Source organism: Dermacentor andersoni, chromosome 5 (genome assembly GCF_023375885.2).
Source record: "Dermacentor andersoni chromosome 5, qqDerAnde1_hic_scaffold, whole genome shotgun sequence".
Classification (NCBI taxonomy): Eukaryota; Metazoa; Arthropoda; class Arachnida; order Ixodida; family Ixodidae; genus Dermacentor; species Dermacentor andersoni.
The window spans coordinates 133,229,592-133,250,292 of record NC_092818.1 but is presented as its reverse complement, the minus strand read 5'-3'; the positions used below and the strand labels follow the sequence as shown (position 1 = coordinate 133,250,292).

General features: G+C 45.8%; 1 protein-coding gene and 1 long non-coding RNA gene across 3 annotated transcripts in view; one reads left to right on the top strand and one right to left on the bottom strand.

Annotated features, from left to right (window-relative positions):
• The window catches only part of LOC126532091 (uncharacterized), a 176,419-nt gene that overhangs the window by 135,388 nt on the left and 20,330 nt on the right, over nt 1–20,701 (top strand). The window lies entirely within an intron of this gene.
• LOC126532094 (uncharacterized) lies at nt 1,582–9,679 on the bottom strand. Its single transcript, XM_050179783.2, has 4 exons — nt 9,521–9,679; nt 7,889–7,996; nt 3,838–3,942; nt 1,582–2,104 (listed from the first exon to the last, which is right to left on the bottom strand). The coding sequence occupies exons 1-4, from the start codon at nt 9,614–9,616 to the stop codon at nt 1,685–1,687; spliced, it is 729 nt and encodes a 242-aa protein (XP_050035740.2). The 5' UTR covers nt 9,617–9,679; the 3' UTR covers nt 1,582–1,684.

Sequence of the window (20,701 nt, the reverse complement as noted above, 5' to 3'; positions counted from 1 at the left end):
CCGCTATTATACGCGATTCTTCTGTGTGACAATGATCAGTTTGTTTCAAGTTATGAACATTCCATTTTTGGAAGAAACGAAACAACTTCTTTAGAAGTTAATGAAAAGTCACTGGCATTACGCTTCACACACGGGTGACTATAATGCTCTAGTATTGTGAAATACTTCCATTTGAAGATTATTTATCGACATTTGCATGCGGCTTTTAGGGGATGTTCGTCCCCACAGTGGTCATCCCTATGCGATTACGTGATTTACATCTATTTTTGCCTGCTGTTGTGTACAACTCAACGTCACCTGTGATCAACCAAAGCACAAAAGTGCGGCAGAGTTTTGTTTGTTTCATTTATCTCTATAGTATAAACCACAGTTATCGTTACGTAACATAGACCATGCAAGTAGCCTTCACCATAGAACTATGGCTACATAACCGAACACATTATGCGGAGCGCAGTTATCACTTTGTGAACAACATCAACACAGAACATTGCGGCAGAAAGCATTCCGCATCCCAGAGCGGCCGCCGCGCACACTCACGTACAAGCACAACCAGCTCCTTCTGTTACGTGCTTCTGCACGTCATATGACTCCGCTACTCCTATGTCGCTCTTATCCCCCCGGTTGCTCTGGGGAGGTCATACTGCCATTCATTGTCGAAGGTCAGCTTTTTATCTGTACACATTGACCAGATCAAAACGTGTACACGATACGCATCAGTACAAATAAGGTATACTGATACATATCGTATTCACGTTTTGATCTCATGGCTGAATTCAGAGTGCGAACTGCTGGGATACAAGCTAAGGAACAGGAGAAGACAGGACACGGCGTTTTGATATCGTCATTGTGTAGATACATATGTCGCGTACCAACACTTACTACACAGCTTCTGGGATCGGCCCGCCTTAAAACCAGCTTTTACAGCGCCCATCACTAAATCTTCATCGGTATTAAAACGTTTAGATTTGCGAAAGCGATAACTAAATATTTCTGAAGTTCATCGATGCCTGTTTCTCACAATCATCCAAACGAAGAACTTCAAACATTGGGAAATATGTCAACTAGTCATTTAAAGAAATGCGATACCCCCTAAGACATCGTTGGTTCGTCCGCAAGTTCGGCGTAGAGTAACGCATCGAATACGTCAAAGTGAGAGGATACGTCCGGGCGCGCTGACGATGTCGATGTTAGCAATGTCGATGCGTCTAACGATGTTAGTTTCCTTTTCTCTTGCGTAGCGAAGCCCGATATTTATGCCAACACCAAAATATGTATGGGTAATGTTAAAAGTGCGGTGCAAACGAAGACGAACGAGTGTTGTGGTTCAGCCTCGTTGGTTAGACACACTTATATATGTTTGAGCGCAATGTCAGACGCTTTTCAAGCAAGAGGACACGCACAAGTGCTTGTGCGTGTACGGGGCTTGCTTGTCACCGTCTGTCACTGCGTCTGAACATTCCCAAGTACGAAAGCGAGTGACAGAACTCAGACCGCTGACCACAAACTAGAAATTGGTAGTACTGCTAACCGTGCTGCTATCTGTATTATATTAGCCACGAACAAGTTCCAACGTGCCAGATTTCATTTTTTATGCTCTACGCTAAAGCTTTCACTAAACACGATGTCACGAGAGCGGCCGGGCAACTTCGAAATTTCGATCCCACGTCGGCAGGCGCTCCCTCACTTACTCCTCGTACACGGCTTGCTTGACCGAGCGCCGGTCGCGAGACACCCAGCGAGAACAGACGTGCATGTAAAAGTCGTGGCAAGGGTCGACCGACGTGTTCGCGATGTCGTCGAGGTACTGGCTGTAGTAACGGCACTCGAGCGTGTCGCAGTGCGAGCTGGTTCGGTCGCTGTAGGCGCTGCTCAGCCAGAGCACCAGAGTGAGAAGCAGCATGATGGCGCAGGCAGCGCCGAACATGGACACGAGCGGTCGCGCCGCGTACAGGCCCTGCGCCCAACTACGGGCGCTGCTGACACTGCTGGCGGCTCCAGCACCCTTGACTCGAGAAGAGGGCGAGCTGGTGGCCGGCGTGTGCAGGGTACTCAGGAGGTTCTGGAGACCCCTGTCGTCGAGCCGCTGCCGGGGCTTTTGAGAGTGCTGGCGAGGGAAATAGGGCGCGAGATAATCACTAGGATTTAACTGTCCTCTGAGACACTGATAGGTGGCGTCCAAAAGCCGATATCTATGACGGGCTTGCAGCTGCACCAATCGCTTCCGCCGCATGCAATCAGTAAAAGCATAGCCTTCGAGATTCACATTTTGAACTCGGAGAGCACCACTACTGCGGGTTGGTTTTGAAGAACATACGTTACAGTTGCACTTAGGGTACTAAATAAATAAAGACTGAGGCTGATGTTCTGTAATATTAAAATATTCATCAGTAATTTTATCCCTTTCTATATGCTCCCCGGTAAAAAATGTACTCGTGCTGCCTTTTGCACCAAGCTTAGATAGCGTGAATATCAAGCCATATTTTGACACCTACTTACAAATCGCGTCCAATGTCTTAACTATATCTTGTTTTATGTCAAAGCAATGGCAATGTCCCTGCTTATCGTGAGCTACATAAAGGACCCCAAGAGTGCCACATTTGGACTGTAAAATGGTTAAGTGGATTGTTGAAATGCTTCGTAGGCCGGTAAAAAAAAAACCGACATTGCTTTAAGATGAAACAGCACATGCAGTCAGTCGTAGAAATGCATCGGAGGCGATTTTTAAGTAGGTGCCAAACCATGGCTTGACTCTTGCTATTCAGGCGTGGTAGAAACGATGCGACGCGTGTATTTCACTTACCGGGAAGCATACAGGAAGGGATACCCAAATAATAAGTTTCAGAGATTAAGATTTGAAAGCACCAGTCTCGCTCTTTATTGAACAAGCTATATACAAGCTAGCTATCGGCGCAACGCATATCATTCGTGTATATATAATATATACAAATGGCTGCAGTAGAAGCCATTCAAAACCCGGGATGGGAAACAATAAAAAAAAAAGCTTCTCTTCAATAACGCTTTTGCATTCATACCCAATTGAAGAGGGGCCTCACGGTCGCGAATTGAACCTGCGACCACGTACTTCGCTGCAGAACGAAATTGTAACAGAGCCACCGTAGCGGGCGAGCTGAAACTTTGCCGTTTCATAATATCTAACAGAGATCGCATTTTGCCTCCTTTTTGTAAAATTCTCATCCTGAAATATTGATGAGCTTGCTGGTCGAACCGAAGAGGCATTGTTGTGCGCCACAGGGACGAAACGTTAGGAAGAGTCCAGCTCTTCAACGTTAAGGAATGGAGCTGTTATCTGCCAGCGATAGTACCATGCCGCTGCGAAATTTTTACTTCCTTCACTAAACTCATCTTGATCTGTTGCGTCACCAGTCCACTCGTTAATATAGCTACTTTCCTCGTTACAGCATGCAATAACTATTAGTTCCAACAACATCAAAACCAAAGTGACAAAGATAGTAGATTTTTTAGTCCGATCGAACGCAGTAACAAGCAGAAAATGGTACCTGAGTTTCTTGTACTATGTTTAATGGAGCAGTTCACTCTATTTGCTCCACAGTTCTCGAATTTTTCTGTAATGATTTGACGACTTTGACGACAGCTTTCTTTTCAACTAAAATTACAAGAAATCAAGATTGACGTGAAGTCGTGGTTTTTAAGCTGACTAACTGACTGACTGACTGAACGAATGAATGACTTGTCCCCCGCAAAGCGATAGCCATTGCCAAGCCAAACGAAACCGGTCGGTGGGTCAGCTAGCTTAAATACCACTGCTCCACGCTCTTCTTAATCAACCGCAGCAAAACTTATAAAGGTTATTATTACCGAGCCGGAAACTGGGAATCTTCGTTCCTGAGCTTCAGTAGCTGTCACAGTCAGCCTGACCGGTGCCGGCGACGGGGTCAACCTGGCGACAAAGTCCGCGAACATCTGCAATGCGTTGGGGCAACAAAAACGCACGATAAAGCTGACATTATCGAGGAGCCTGACTCACATGCTCGCTTTTGTTCTCACTGTTTTCCTATTGCAAATGTTTAAGACTCCCTTCACTACAAGCTCGCATGGAGCACGAAAATGTGTGTGCTTTCGATGTTCATCTTCAGAGGACTGACTAACACGGCCAGATATTCTTTATATGAGGACACTGGATGAAACAGCATTAAAATAAAAAAGCACATACGCGCACGCACACACGCAGGGGTGCACACACACATACACACACGCGTGCGCGCGCACACACACGCACACACCTGGTTTATTCCGTCACATGGTTTTATTTCATATTTCGCGCGCTTTCTTTAAGCGCAGAAAAAGAAAAACCACCATGCAGCATGTACGTTGCCACAAAAAATTGCATCGGTCGTTCTGGAATGCCCTCCACAATTTAACAAAACGCACTTGACCCTAAAGTGAATGTGAAATTTTTGCATGCATGATCTTAGTTAACTAATTAAGTGCAATATAAAAAAAATATCATAAGAAGGGCCACATGACGGCAAATCCATAAGTCGTTGGTTTCATTCATTTGCGGTTGATCACATTTTTAACATCCTTGGTTCATGTTACATGAAGCACCCTGTATACATACAGCATTTATTGCTTTCCGCACAACTGAAAGTACTGTTTTGCACACTTGTGTTTGGTTCTAGGTAGTCTGCAATCTCTGCCTGTTGCCACTGCACAAATTAGTGTATTTTAAATGTTGTCGTTTAAGCTAAAAATTGCTTTAAAAACTTGCGGTGCCTTCATGTTGCTGTAACGACATTGCGCTGGGCTGGACTATTGAGGGCATCGTGGGATGCGTCAAATTAAAACATCACGTTTTCTCGTAATTCGTGGACAGTGTCATGAACCCATATGGCCGAAGCCACATTATCATGCTATAAAGAAGCCTTTAGAGGAGACGTTGACTTAGTGTGCTCCTCCAACGAGCAATAAAAAGACGTTTCTTACTTTCACTTTTAATTCGTACTTATGTTACAGTTATCAGGATCTTCGCGCGCCTTTTTTGTAGTTACTTTCCCGCGCACTACTGGCCTCCTCGTTTTTTTAGGCGGAGATTACGTCCGCCCATCCCGCTCTGCTCTCAAAGACAGCGTAAAACGGTTTCGCTCCAAGTCCGACAGGGCGGAGGTCCACAACCTCCGAGATTTGGGTACCGCGAATTGCGGTTGCCGTTCTAACGTCACAGGTGTTTGGCGTGTCTGCGAAGCGCCATTCCTCTCGCAAGCGTAACCATTAGAATAGCACTGCCCCGAGTCCTAGGTCTTCGCTGTCACTTCAGAACTTTGGCTTTATCAAACGGCATATAAGTAGCGGTTCCCATAAAGTGGTTATTGCTTTTACTGCAAACGCAAGTATATGTACACTGCAGGCGAATTTTCGCCTTTAACGTCATGTTCCGTATACACTTAGGTAAAACTATGGCCTATATATTTACCGATGCCGTGTATACAAGATAGATGATAGACTGTTAAACCGCCAAACTTACTCAAACGAGGTCTATGTTCTTTACTGATTACGTCCTCTCTCTCTCTCTCTCTCTCTCTCTTTTTTTTTTTTTTTAGGATTGCAGCGCGCAAGCGAAAGTTTTGAAACATTTCATCCACCACGCATGCATTTTATCTCGAGAAAATCTCGACAACTAAAAGCAAAAATGAAAGCAATAACAAAAAAATGGCTGTGGCTTAGCTAAGGTTAAGCCCAGGATGCGAAGCATACTAGCCTTTATTTTAGTTGTTGAACCACTGTTTAGCCTGGTGAACTGCTGTTGCTTGGCTATATTTGGTTCGGCTAGACGAAGAAACAACTCATGCGTTACTCTGCTTCGCCTTCAAGAGTGGAACGCGACAGCGTTCCCGTCGACCCGCCAAGGGGTGTAAGACAATGGGCTACGGCGAAGCGACTACGCGCCCCGCATTGGACGCGGTGAGCGTCGAGCAACGCAGCGTTCGGCGCGGCAACGAAATGTGCGCCTGAGCAAACGACGCACGCCTGAGCCGGAGAAACAGCTCGTTTCTAAGGCAACACCGCATTCACTAGAGGCGCTTTTGTACCGCTTTGAAGCATCGTACTCGTGGCTCAGTGGTAGCGTCTCCGTCTCACACTCCGGAGGCCCTGGTTCGATTCCCACCCAGCCCATCTTGCAAGAGTTGAGCCAAAGCCACCTAGAAAATCAGTCTCTGTAGCACGCCGCAACCTTCGCTTCTCATTCCAACGAGCAGCTCTGTCCCCAGGAGGCATCTCACCTCGTGAGTGTCTAGCAGAGGCAAGCGCAGCTGCTTATATACCGCCGCGACGCCGCGAGCGACGGCGCGAGTTGGAGCCCCGTTTCTCCTCTGTCGTGACGTCACGGTGTCACGTGGTATTGAAGGCGACACCGCCGCGCCTGAGGAACTGGGTTGAGCTCTCGTAATATGCTTCGCATAAAAAAAAAAACTTCGATGTCGCGGTTCTAGCCATTACTACGGGCACCGTGGTGACGCGTGTGCCAGGCCATTACAGACTCTATACACAGTGTGTTGAAGATTTTAAGGGCGCCAAAAATTTTGGCGGACCCGCGTGTGTCGCATCCGCTTAGTCGCAGCAGTGCATTGCTAGAACACCGCCTGAAGGGTTCAAGAGAAGCGCTAAGCTACGCTATCGCTGTCGGTTCTTCGCGCTTTGGGTGAAATTGCCATTTTTTTTTTCTTTACAGCTAGCTCGATGGGAAACCAACCAAACAATCTGGGATTGTTCGCCTATGCTCGGATTCAACTCACTGAAATTTTCTTGGTGGTTCTCAATACCGAAGAATAAAGGTCTAGCTTGAAGTAACGTACGAGCACCTCACTATTATAATGGGTCCTATTTGTGCCGCTTCAGGCAGCACAAATGTGCCTTACAAGCTTTTATTCACTCGCTGCATTCGGTACTTTGAAATGTTTGAAACGCTGATTGGCACATAGAAACACGCGGAAGAGGCAGAGTGCTTAACTGGAATAGACGCAGTGGCACGAAACAAACGAGGACGCAAGACAGTCTATGTGTCTGCGTTCCGTTATTTCGCCCCATCGCACATGTTATAGATATGCACCAATAATAGGCCAAGCTACAGTACTAATTGCAAAATTTTAGTCCCGGAGTTTCGAAACGCGTGAATGGCTATGACCGTTACAGCTCTTTTTCACTCGTGGTATAGCTCGCGCACAAACGCGATTAAAATTTCTCTTTAATTACAGTTATTAAAAAAATCGAAGCGTTCTTGGACGCTCACAAATGCACGAACGCGTCAGAATGCTTCTACAGACCTTTTCGACTCGTAATCAACCATTTGGCAATCGATCGGCCCTGTTCACGCAAGTTCCAGTTTCAGTTCTCGATGTCTGATTTTGTAAGCTAGAAGGCGGAACCCGGTTCGGTGATGTCTCACGACAATCCGGGATGAATCTCTCGTGCGAAAACATTGCGTAAATGGCAAAAAAGCATGACCTATGGTGACCTTTATATATATATATATATATATATATATATATATATATATAATATATATATATATATATGCATATATGTCCCACCGGACTGAGTTCGGCGGAATGGTGAGAAAAAGCGTCAGACCTTCGAAACCAGTAAGTAATGCCCCGCCCAATTGGGCCCATCCGCCGAACGCACGATACACACATGCAGACTCTTTAGCGATTTGTTCTATTCGTTGCTGGAGCGGCAGCGCAATCTGAGCTTCTGCACGGTGTCTTGATAGTTTAGCTCGAAAATCCAATAAACCTAAAATTCCCGAAAGTAGTTGGCCACAGCAGGAAACAGTGTCTGTGTGCGATCAATTATAGGTCGCACATATATGCATCGCGTACATTAGGTATAGCTAACAAACAACGCTTACCGATGGCTTCCTTATCACTTTCCCGGCTCGGTGCCTGTGCCTGTAAGCTGAGTGTCGGCCGAGGGGCGTCGTGGCGCCAGAGTTGTCCGCCGTCGGGGCATCCACTTCCTGGTGAAATCAAGCGAATCACAGACAGAGGATTAAAACCAGTGGCTGATACCATTAAGTATATACACAACTCAAGCTTCCTGTATGTAAACAAGAAACCTGTGACGTCATTATCACGCAGGTGCATGGACAGTATTGAGAAATTTTTTTGCGTGTGTGTTATGTCTAGTCGAGCTCCTTCAATTCGTAGGCGCAATGATGTGCGCCTTCCTGCACGTACGACGATTAAAGTCGCGGGACCAAAATAATCATGTGTGCCTACCAGAAGCGGCAGGGTTGAAATAGAGTCGAGGTGCGCAATAGTACGCCGCCGTATTTATGACGTCATGGTCTGGAGCTGGTCTATGTCTGTGCGTGGAAGCTCGACAGACTTTGCATCCACGTGGCTTTTTAGATTATCGGTGATTGTTTAATTACGTGTATTCGACATTTTCTTTTCTTTTTTTCTTTGTCGGATCAGTTCGACATGTTTTCACTGTTAACTTTGCTGAGTTGTAGCTTTCTTTTTGTCCTAATATTTACATAAGTGTAATATTTCTGTGGACCAAACCGTTGCGCAACGGTTTTCAATGCCGCGGAGTGATTTACGGCCAGTATCTATAATGACTCACCTAAGCGAAAATGCCAGAGCTGATAAATAAAATGTTGCCATAATACCTGGTAAAGGTAACTTAGTCGCCGGCAGTTAATTTACAGCCAATATATGCCTGGCCTTATTATGCGCATTCAACAACAGGCCACTGACAGCCTGACCAGACATAAAAATTTACTCGCACATCAAGCATTTTCGGTTAACATAAGTTTTTTTTTCTGTTATAAAGTAAACGTAGCCCGCTCCACCTGACTATAATAGCGTATTCGTGTAATACGACCATGTTCTATTCGTACAATAACGCAGAAAACATATTAGAAATATCGTAATGCAATATTGATTATTTTGGTCGTTCCAGGTTTACAATAACTGAACTTTAAACGTGAAACAAAAACGGTAGTGGGCCATATAGAAATTTGTTTTATAAGCTTTCTTAACACGATAACACTGCGAATAAAAACATATATTATTTCGGTAAAGAGACTATTGCTCTCAATTCCAAATCCATAAAGTTACATGTGAACATTTAGAAGCGTTCGCTGAGAAGCACTTCAGTTTATGACGATCTGCAGAGCTGCAGTGAGCATTCGCTTTCGCGCAACAACATATGATGAGTCACGAATGCTATTTGAGCGCCAAGTGCGTTTGTGCTCCAAGCTTCTCTGCCATCGAGCACAGGAACACGTATCGAGTGAGGTGAGCACTCCACCGAATCACAACCATCAACATATCATATTGACCGCAAATAAAGACGGGGACAGCGGAAGAGAACACAAAAACGACACGGGCGTGTTCTCTTCCGCTGTCGCCGTCTTTATTTGCGGTCAATGATATGCAGTAAACACCAACTAGGCCAAACTGAAGTTGTTCTGAACCATCAAGTTGGGGCAAAGCGCTTCTCCGCCATAGTGGCAGGCTGTTTTCGAGCTCACCTCTTCCACGCCCGGTGTCCTCACGCTACTGGGGGCGCTTGGAGACCTCGACGTCATCGGTGGAGCTTTAGGTCGACTGTGGGACTGCTGTGCCATATTCAGTATTCCAGGAAAATCGCGATTTGAGGAAGCGTTGCGAGAAACGCTCGTCAACGGACGAGCTTCTTCTTCTTCGCTACACCACGTGGCGCGCGCACGTAAGAGCGTAAGATAGCGATAGGCGTTGTTGTTGGGTGCAAGGCGGAGGAGGAGCGAACCGATCGAGCAAGATAAAGAAAATCTCGAGAGAGAGAGAGAGAGAGAGAGGTTACAATATATTTAACTTATGGACGAGGGCTATTTGGCGAAGTGTGCGAGGTGAAAAGAGGCAACTGTGTTTCACTATGGAAGCTTCCCGCAGACAAGATTGTCTGACTATGTACGACGTGGTTTCGGTTCTGCACGGGACAAATTCTAAACAATTTTTTTTTCGTCATTGAAGCGCGCCACGTACCCAGCGGCACATACGGAATCCCCCAAGTTGGCATCAAAGAGGGCATCGTTGGCGAGCTGTATACATGCATAGTGGCACGTATACCCGGTCACATAGTGTTTCTCACTATGTAGTGAGAAACTCTATGCCCGGCCACCCAAGGTGGCGTCGAAGAGGTTAATTGAAGAGTTGCACATACCCAGTGACCCAAGTTGGTCCGACAGATAATTTCCAATCCTGTTTCCTCAGAACAGCATCGCGATGCGCTACGCATTCGACGATAGACAACCCATGGACCTGCTGGTCCCTACGTTGGACCAGCCGGGTGCGCGACGAGTTCGCGTCTTCGCTGGAGGATCGATCGATCGATCGATCGATCGATCATTAGATAGATAGATAGATAGATAGATAGATAGATGGATAGATGGATAGATGGATAGATGGATAGATGGATAGATGGATAGATAGATAGATAGTGTGTGAAAGATCCTAAGTATGCTAATTGCATTAAAACGTTATAGGGAACATGTCCCTGTAAATAAAAGGAGCTACACACTCGGATTTATCAACGAACTCGTCTGTGCCAAATCGTGGAAAATGTATGTATTACCGTCGTTTCCACGGTGGCTGGAGGACAGCAGAGCACAATTTTGTTTTGGTAACATTCAAACGAAGCTACTCCATAAAAAAAAAGGGAAAAACTTTGTAATCTTTTCCCTCACTCAATCTACCGAGCAGTGCATGCGAACTCTTGTGTATCGTGGATCCGCCGCTTCAAGACGCCCCACCCCATCCGCAGTGGACATTTAGTCCCGCTTATAAAGACTCTTCTGTGTGCATGAGCTGACGGATAACATCGGTGATGTTAGACCCCTTTGTTGAGTGACCTGCACGCAAGAGAGAGTTGCGCAGTGCACAGGTATCCACTGGGTGCCCTACGACTGGCTTGATTTCTCAGAAAGCCCAGTAGGAAGGCTTAACGGCGGCCCCTGTCATACCATTGTAAATAATACGAAGCAGACCCACTATAAGCGAACTCTGACTCAAGTGGGCGCGCATACGCTTGTAGGTATCGAAGATGACGAATGGTGGCGATGATGCGAGTGGCACTGCACATCATGATGATAGTGGCCAAATTTGCGGCAGCTGAGAAACAATTGCTTATGGTCATGATGCCAGGTTACAATATCACTCCGTCGTTGGGCAGAGCTTCGATTTTCCTGTCAGGTTCGTTTCCAATGGATGTTCTTGGTTTTCTTACCAACCATAGTCCTTTACCTTGACCATATGGTGCCAGCCGCTATATTTAAACACACAAACTGTCACCATTGAAGAAAAGGCAGAAGAAGCATCAAACAGCTGCCGCTCCAATCACCAAATCGATTGTTTGTGCTGCAGAACAGGTAGCCAGTTCAGTTCTAGCGCCGAGTACCATATCGGACCCAACATTTGTAGGATCCGATCCTTGTTCTTCGCGTCAGTCAGACTCGCAGGTCGACATGGAAACGGGTCATGATATCAGGCCGCAAAAGCGAACTGGGTCTCCAGTAACTACTTCTTGTCCTTATACCAAAAACAAAAAGGGTAATTCTTTTTCTCATTCTGGCATCCAAGAAAGTTCATCGCGACGATAGTCGCTGAATATCAATTAGATCATCACCATAGCTTTTTTAAAAGTGCTACAGTGGAACTGTCGTTCCTTCTTCTCTGCTTCAACAGACTTAAATTACTTAACAACTGAACTTAATCCTGACGTCATAATCTTACAAGAAACCTGGCTTACTCCTGAGAAAAATTTTCATTTTAAAGATTTTCGATCTTTTCGATTAGATCGCCTTTCACTAGGAGGTGGTTTAATGATTTTTGTATCGTCTAAATTCTGTCATAAGGCGAAAATAGCTTTCAGGTTAATGTCTCCAGAATGTGAAATTTTGGCAGTGCACCTTAGCATCCCAGGCTACCGTACATTTTCAATTATAAATGCTTATTTCCCTACGGGCGTACACAGTACATACCAATTGGATAGTGCGCTTGCCAGCTGCAAAAATGAAGTCGTCCTTACTGGTGACTTCAACTCGCATCACGTGTCATGGGGTTACAAAACAGATGCATGTGGGACACGTCTATGGGACTGGACCATAGATAAAAATCTTTCATGCCTTAATGTCAGAGGACCTACTTTTATCCGTGGGCAATCTCGCTCAGTGTTAGATTTGACGTTTTCTAGCACAAGCGTCGCCGTGACATCTTGGACTACGATTGATTTCGGTACAAACAGTGATCATCTTCCAGTATACTTTGAAATTGCATGCCCTTTAACATCAGTTGATCGACACGACAGAATATTTGTGAATTGCAAAAAATTTAAAGACTGCTTGCGCTCCACCATTGCATCATTAACTAATAGTGATAACGAAGAAACTGGCTTGAATATTTGTTCAGCGCTACAGATGTCCCGACAAAAGTCTGAATTTGTAATTCAGACCTCTAAGCGTTCCCCATCTAGTCCTTGGTGGAACAGTGAGTGCACACGAGTTTATCGAAGAAGGAAAGCTGCTTGGAAAAAACTTCTACATAATCAGAGCCCACAAAATTGGAATGATTATCAATTTATTTCGGCAACCTTCAAACGTGCTATTAAAAACGCAAAAGATGAGTACGATAAAAACCATTTCGATTATCTATCTAAATCCAAAAACAAACGTGCTTTATTTAATTACCTTCGGTTTAGAAACAGACTCCCAATGAGCGTTAATGTAGACTCAATCGTCTATACCTCACAGGAAATGCAGGAGTCCTTAGAGCTATTGGCTAAAGGATTGGAGAACCGGTTCGCAACGCGCCTTCAAGCTTCTGTTTTTACTCCTGCCTTATCAGACTACAAAGAGATATCCTATTCGGAAGTAGCACAAGTTATGTTACGGTTGCCAACTACAGCGCCTGGCCCGGACGGAATAACAAATGCAATGTTGAAGATTTTCTTTCAAGAAGCTCTACGTGAGCTTCTGAACTTGGTAAACTACTCTGTTAGCAATGCATGGATTCCACAAGAATGGAAGATCGCCAAAATTGTTCCGTTACTTAAAAAGCAAGGGGCAGGGTACACTATCGACAACATCAGACCAATTGCGTTGACATCAAACATAGTGAAACTTATTGAAAGAGTGCTTCTCGGCCACATAATAGAGTTTATTGACGAAAATCAATTGTTGAGTCCTTGCCAAATTGGATTTCGATCTGGCTATTCAATATGGCACGCGCATGTAGACCTCGAAAGTCGAATTAACATCGCCAGACAGAAAAAACAATACGCGGCTTTAGTTACTTTAGATATATGTAAAGCCTATGACAGCATTGAACACACAATTTTAACAAATCGGTTACAGAGCCATTGTTTTCCAGGCTATATTGTAGCATGGGTGCATGAATTTTTAAAAGACAGGGAATTCTATTGTTTTCGAAGCGGCTATTCTTCTAGAAAACATAAGCAAACAAGAGGTGTGCCTCAGGGTTTCGGTACTCTCTCCAGTATTATTTAATATTTTACTGAGCAGAATCCCCGTTCACCCAGGAGTCAGTACCTACGTTTATGCTGATGACATTGCCTTTTTTGGTATGGCTAGTGACATATACTCTCTTTACGAAATTTTGCAGTAGTATCTAAGGGAACTGGAACACTGGCTGGATAGCTTACACTTAAACCTGAATGCTAATAAGTGTGCTATACTTGTTTTTCCAGTTAAAGACCCAGTATACATATCGCTGAACTACCATCTCGAAGATATCCCACAAGTAGAGTCACTAAAGTACCTTGGAGTTATTTACAACGGAAATCTTAACTGGCGGCCACATATTGAATATATTGCGACAAAAGGAGCTCGTACAATGGGCATTTTGCGCAAGTTAAGCAATCGAAGAACAGGTATGCGCAGAAAATCCCTCTTGATGGTATATAATATGTACGTTCGTCCGGTGTTAGAATTTGGATGTGTTTTATTCTCAGGTGTTCCATCATACAAGCTTCGGCCGCTAGTTTTGTTAGAACGAGAGGCACTACGTCTGTGCTTAGGCCTTCCAAAATACGTTGCAAATGCCGTATTATACATGGAAGCAAGAATCCCACCCATATTATGCCGATTTCACCTTCTGACCGTTCAGACCTTCTTAAGGCTATATGAATCACCATTAAACCGTCCTCAAATTATTTTCATCTCCGATCCAGAATCATTTTTTCCTGTTCATTGGCCCAGGTTTCATAGACCACAGATTATATTTGTGCAAACATTACTTGAACCACTAAACGTGCAAATTCGTGATGTGATTCCTAATAATACGCATTCAAGTTACCCAGAGATCAGGTTCGACGACATTTTCCCGAACCACGCGAAACTACTCCCTTACGGCATCTTAAACGCCATGTTGCAAGACCACCTAAGCACCCTAGAAACAAACATTATCATTGCAACAGATGCCTCACAGTGTGTGGAAAAAGCTGGCATTGGAATATTTTGTCCTGTGCTCGACTGGTCTTTTTCTTTAAGATTGCCTGATTTTGTGCCTATTTTTCTGGCCGAGTTGTTAGCAGTAATCCTAGCGTTACGTAAATTAGACCAAATGATTACAACGGCTGCTATTCTTACGGACTCCCTTTCTGTATGTTCTTGCCTTACCGCTACTAATGAGTCACCCATGCTAAAACTCTTCCACTTACTAGTTCCGGCCCATGTGCAAAGTATTCATTTGATTTGGGTGCCTGGTCATAAAGGTTTGTTTTTTAATGAAACTGCCGATTCACTGGCACATGCATCACTATCCGGCCCTGTTCTTCCTATTCTACCAGTGACAGCACAGATCACGGCGGCAAGATTTCGGATGAGATCAATTAGATTAGCCTTATCAAACCCACATTTGACAGCTTCTCCAGAGTATAAACACCTGGCATTTCCCTGGCATAGCGAATCTTGTTACACAAAGATGCTTGAGGTCTGCCTCACCAAGTTACGCTGCCGCATTCCCTCCCTAGATTTCTATTTACACAGGTCGGGTTTGGTTCCCTCTCCCCTCTGTTCTTTTTGTGAAGAGGAGGAGACGATACAGCACTTTCTTCTATCTTGTCGCCGCTTTGCTGCGTTAAGAAAAAGATTGTTGGAGATACCTTTTCGGAGAATTGGCCTGGACTTGACAGAACCTGCAATTCTTTCGTTCGGGGCGTCCACTTTGGGATTCAGCCACAGGGATGCATGCTTCGCTGTCCAAACTTTCCTTACAGAATCTAAACGAATGCCCTGCTAAATTCAATTTTTTTTATTACCTTTAAATTAATTATTACTCATTCAACAGCACCTTCCTAATTTTATTTTAGCCGGTAATTCAACCCTATTCAATGCTATTCCCATAGATATTAGGAAATTTATGCTCTATATAATTTTGGAATAATCCACCCATTTCTTGGCCAATCCCCCATCGTGGGTAGGAGCCACACGTGCCACAGGCTACAACAACAACAACAACAACAACGAAATGGAGGATGACACGATGTCTGTCACTAGAACGAAGCCGAAGTCGAAGAAGAAGCTCTTCGACTTGAACCTCGGCGCAGCGCCGGCCACCTGCTGTTGTCCCTGGTTCCTGCTAGCCTCGACAGAGCGACCGTTTCGTTGACCTGCAGTGGTGTTTTGGCTGAGTACTGGGTGGTTTAAGGTGTCTGAATAACCGTATTTTAGTTCCTGGTTGATTGGCATTCCTTGCGTCAGCCGTCTTGAGCTGATGTCGACCAGTTCTCCTGGTTAGGCGCGATCCGCCTGGTCAGCATCCCTGCCACCTAATGAATTGCCCATAGATTTATTTTTTCGCAGTGGCGTCAGCACCATTCCTGTAGCGCTTGTGCCTACCAATGGAGGTTCCATCAGGATCACGAATGCACAGGCTGTCCAGAAGGCACTTAAGGCCACGTCCAACCACTTCCAGACCATCACCGATGTGCGAGCGTTCGGACGGGGAGGTATAGTGCGTCGTTCACCCGACCAGACATGTGTAGAAGACCTCTTGAAATGCATTTCATTCGCTTCCACCCCGGTGAGTGCTTTTATTCCGCCTCACCTTGCGTGCACCGGTGAGCGTGCGTGCCGACCACTCTATTGCCGGCAGAACGTAGCGTTTCTTCGGAGCTCTGTGACTTGAGAAAATTTTCCTGCTCCAAGTGTTTGCTGACCGCGTCCGGAAAGATGCACTCGCTCGGAATGCGCCGCGTCGTTGTGACCGTCTTGCTCGTCACCTTTGCTTTCGCCGCCGTTTTGTCGGCCCCGGCACCTCAGGACGACGTCGTACCTGCCGACGGACCTGTGCGTATACTTAAGGATCCGTTCGACCTGGGCATCAACATTCCGGATATCTTCAACTTCAAGCTGCTCACCGGACGTAGCCGTGGCACTGACCTCGGCATCGATATCCCGTCCGTCCTCAACCTTAACCTGGACCGCAGCCGCGGTAGACAAGGCGGCCTGTTACTCAACTTGTTCGGAGCATCTGGCAGGTCTGGAAGAGGCCGATCTCTCTTCAGGCCGTCTGAAGCTGAGAGCACACTTCCAAACGAGACCTCCTAGGATTTGTGGCCGAACCAAACACGCAGTTCGAAAGAGGGACCAAGCTTTCCTGACTCTCGAATGTGTGGACTGAAGCATACCTGTGATGATTGCTGTGACTCAGGTGGTTAGTTTTGTTTTTTGTATTTTGTCATCAAGCAATGCGTTAGTAGCAGAAAGCCGATCTCCCAATTACCTGAAGGAGCATGCCATAACGAACAAATCACAGTTGTTGGATTAAACGTCTTTCTTTTTCTCATGAAGACGAGCTGATTTTCTTTGCTATAGTGGTGTCCTGCGTTCGCCAACTGCAAAATAACAGTTTGGTTGGCTAAAGCCTGAGAACATTTTCACACGCTGAAGGCGGTGTTGTCTGTGTGACGTTACCTCTGCTAGCATGCTTTTGTTATATGTAGCGTTCGTAGACCCGTTATTTTTGGTAGATTGGACCCCATTCCTTTATTTCAGGGTTATGTTATTCAGAATTTCACGGGGGTATCATTGCGACATCGGTAGCGCTAAATAGTCATGGAAAAAGGTGAAGTTCTAATGTTTTACAATAGCTTCTCGTACAAAAAAAAATATTTCTATATCTGCCACGCAAATCTATTTTTTTTTAGTTAACATGAACGTTATACTTCATCCCGATTTAATTTTACGTTGAAGTTTTTCTCTCTCCCCTTCCCTTTAGCTTTTAACCGCCGGCTTCTTGGCGAGCGAGCGAGCGAGCGAGCAAGCAAGCAAAGCAAGCAAAGCAAGCAAAGCAAGCAAGCAAAGCAAGCAAGCAAAGCAAGCAAGCAAAACAAGCAAGCAAAACAAGCAAGCAAAACAAGCAAGCAAGCAAGCAAAGCAAGCAAGCAAGCAAGCAAGCAAGCAAAGCAAGCAAGCAAGCAAAGCAAGCAAGCAAAGCAAGCAAGCAAAGCAAGCAAGCAAAGCAAGCAAGCAAGCAAAGCAAGCAAGCAAGCAAAGCAAGCAAGCAAGCAAAGCAAGCAAGCAAATCAAAGCAAGCAAGCCAAGCAAGCAAGCAAGCCAAGCAAGCAAGCCAAGCAAGCAAGCAAAGCAAGCAAGCAAAGCAAGCAAGTAAAGCAAGCAAGCAAAGCAAGCAAGCAAAGCAAGCAAGCAAAGCAAGCAAGCAAGCAAGCAAGCAAGCAAGCATCTCATTCTATTATTATTGGAGGTGGAGAGGGGTTTGCTTCTTTAAAGCAAGAGTGTTGTTTACCTGCGTAGCTACGGGCACTCCCCGCTATAATGGGCGATATTTAAGCATTTTTTTCGTGCCTTGGGGCATATCCTTCGAATTATAATCACCGATTCGCGTTTTTCAAACACAGGGCTCTAAATATTTTTAAAAGATGCCTTTCAGAGACGAGAAATCGTTCAGTAATTTAACAGTACAAGCGCTTGGTTGGTCAAAGCCAGGGAAAAGAAGCCGGTTACACGACATATGTAATGGCAACTTGAACGCCGAAATAGCAACTGGTGCATATCAAAGCCAAGCGCCGCACATATATCCCATTACGGCAAACAGAAATGACCTTAAACTAAGTGCGTGCCCTGTTAGTTTTGCTCCTGCCATAAGAACAAATGAAAAATGAGAATGGCAGTTCAACGTCTGTTAATTATGCTGATGTTTTCCGATAGACTACTTGTAGTGGGCAGCGCAGTTTAAAATAAGAGCCTTCCTTGCACCGCGCAGACTACACTGCAGAAATATATCAAAGAGGATACAAAACATCGAGCGTGAAATGCGGCGCCTTTTCATGACTGCAAATTGCGCACGAGAAGATATATCAAGAACGCATAACAAACTTCACTGATTATGCACGCCAATTCGGCACCATGGTTTCGAGAAGGCACAAATCGAGAGAGAGAAAAGAAAAAAAAAAGCTGGCAGGTCCACCTGTTTCAATGTTCTGACCTGCTGCTCAGGATTGTAAAAAAGGAGTTCCAAACATGTACATGCCAAAATAAAGGGAGTGCTGACGTTTTTTACGCCCCACAACACTCTTCTGGAGGGTACCACATTTAAAAACTCCTGAAATTATTATTCTTTATATAACCCTGTGGTCCTGCGATATTGAGCGGCGGTAGAAGCAGGTGTGATAAAAGATAAAGTTGAATGTGAGGCATAAGAGTGCAGATACGCCATGCATTTCTCGAAGCGATATTTATACTATAAAAAACAAACTTCCACACTTAAAAGCTAGGCGTGAAAGCGAGTTCCGGGCTAACTGCTTATAATATATTCATACATGCCAAGCTAAAAACATGTTTACATGTAGCTCCATGCTCACGTGTCCAGAATCTCCGTCTAGGAAACGGTAAAATCTCTTGTCACTGAACACCTTCACTCCACATGCATTAAATGACATGTCAACTGGTTCAGTTCTATACTCACAAGCAAACAGATCACAAATAAATTTCTTCCTGCGATAAGAAAGCGACAAACATGCAGCTGTAGTATGGCAAAGGTTCTAGTCACACTCGCGCCTTTTCGTTTTCCTAAAGGCGCTGTTACACTCGAACAGATCGCACTGCTGGCTCGATGCCATGGCGCTTCCTTTTTCGCAGTGGAACGCTGCCGCGAAGCGGTCGAATCCCCTGAGGACCTCGTTACACATGGTAGCCGCGTCATCCGTGTCGCACTGAATGAGACACCAGAAGAAAAAGAACATCTGAACGTCCGTCATTTCGACGTGGCTGCTGAGTTGCAAAGGGGCAGTTTTCTGAATGCCCAGGTGCATGAACGCCTCGTAAAGGAACCGCACGGACGTTGCTCTTCGTAGAAACAGCAGTTTGCCGGAGTCTATCTGGTGGCCACTACCGTTGCCAGGCTGATATTTTTCGGCTACGCACGGAATATCCGCCGCTCGCCAAGGAAAGTTGGCGTCGATCTCGGCGATTCGCGCGAAGATGAGCGACGACAATTCGTCCGCGATTTCGCCACCGAGCGCTCCGTACTTCACTCCTTGAAAGGACGGCCCGTGGACGAAGAATGGCATCTCGAACATCAGAGGAAGGAGCACCACGTGACCAGCAGGGTCGACGTAGAGGAAGCGCACGTTGTTATGGGTCATAAAAAGGGGCATTCTCGTGTCGACCGGCGCGCGGCGCCGGCCCTGCGTGGCCAGCACGACGTTTGTCCATAGCGAGTTGGTCATGTCGGGAAACAACCCGTATGCGTCATCTAGCTTATCGGGATCACTCTTCTCAAAGATCCAGCGCGATGCGTCGATACTGTCCGCCTTATTTACAGTCTTCAAGACACTCATAGCATCGGGCCACTTAGAGAGAGCGAGTCTTGCCTGTGCTTTTTCCTGGATGTTCGCAAGCATGTAGGACAACTCGTCGGTCATACCTTGCGTGACTTGGTCCCTTATGTAGCCAGCGTAGAAGGCAAGACCCATATATCCGTGCGTCGTTGATGCGCAGCTCAGCGTGCTGCCTCGTCTGTAGTCAGCGTCACGAATAAAAAACAGCTTGGCCAGATCGACGTCTACAATCACAGACACGGCCTGGATCACAGCCCAGCCATGGTAGTAGGCCATCCTCGCCTCGCCAAGTTCTTTTACGAGCTGGAAGAAGGCGGAGAATAGCTCGACGTTTTCAAACAACACCACTCGCACTGTGTCCACCGTAGTGTTCAAGCGCCTTTGAAGAACGCTGTCCCAGGAGACGCGGTCAATGGCATTCTTGGCTACATCGATAACGGTTCTCATGCTCTGGTTGCGAATGTTCGTCGGCATCGGGAGCGCGAGCGAATTTTTCAGGCTCGTGATGGCCACGCTTTCAAGCACGAGAAGGTCGCGGTATGCGAGCGGCACTTTGCCTGTGTTGAATGTGCGAACCATTCTGTGAAAATAGTCCTCGTACGTGGTCTTCGCTCCACTCCGTTCTTCGAGCATGATGCGCCTCCTGCGCAGCGTTTCGGCGTAGAAGTTCGCGGGTCGTATAGTGAGAAGGCCAGGCTGGTCCATGTTGAATTGAATTATGGCACCCCAGTTACAAGTAGCCGTCATCGAGAACATAGTGTCGAGCAGGTTGGAGGCGTTCGTAAGCGCTGGCCAACGAATGCCGAACTGAGACAGCATGGATTTTACCGTGTCTATTTCGCTGACCTGTCCGGAG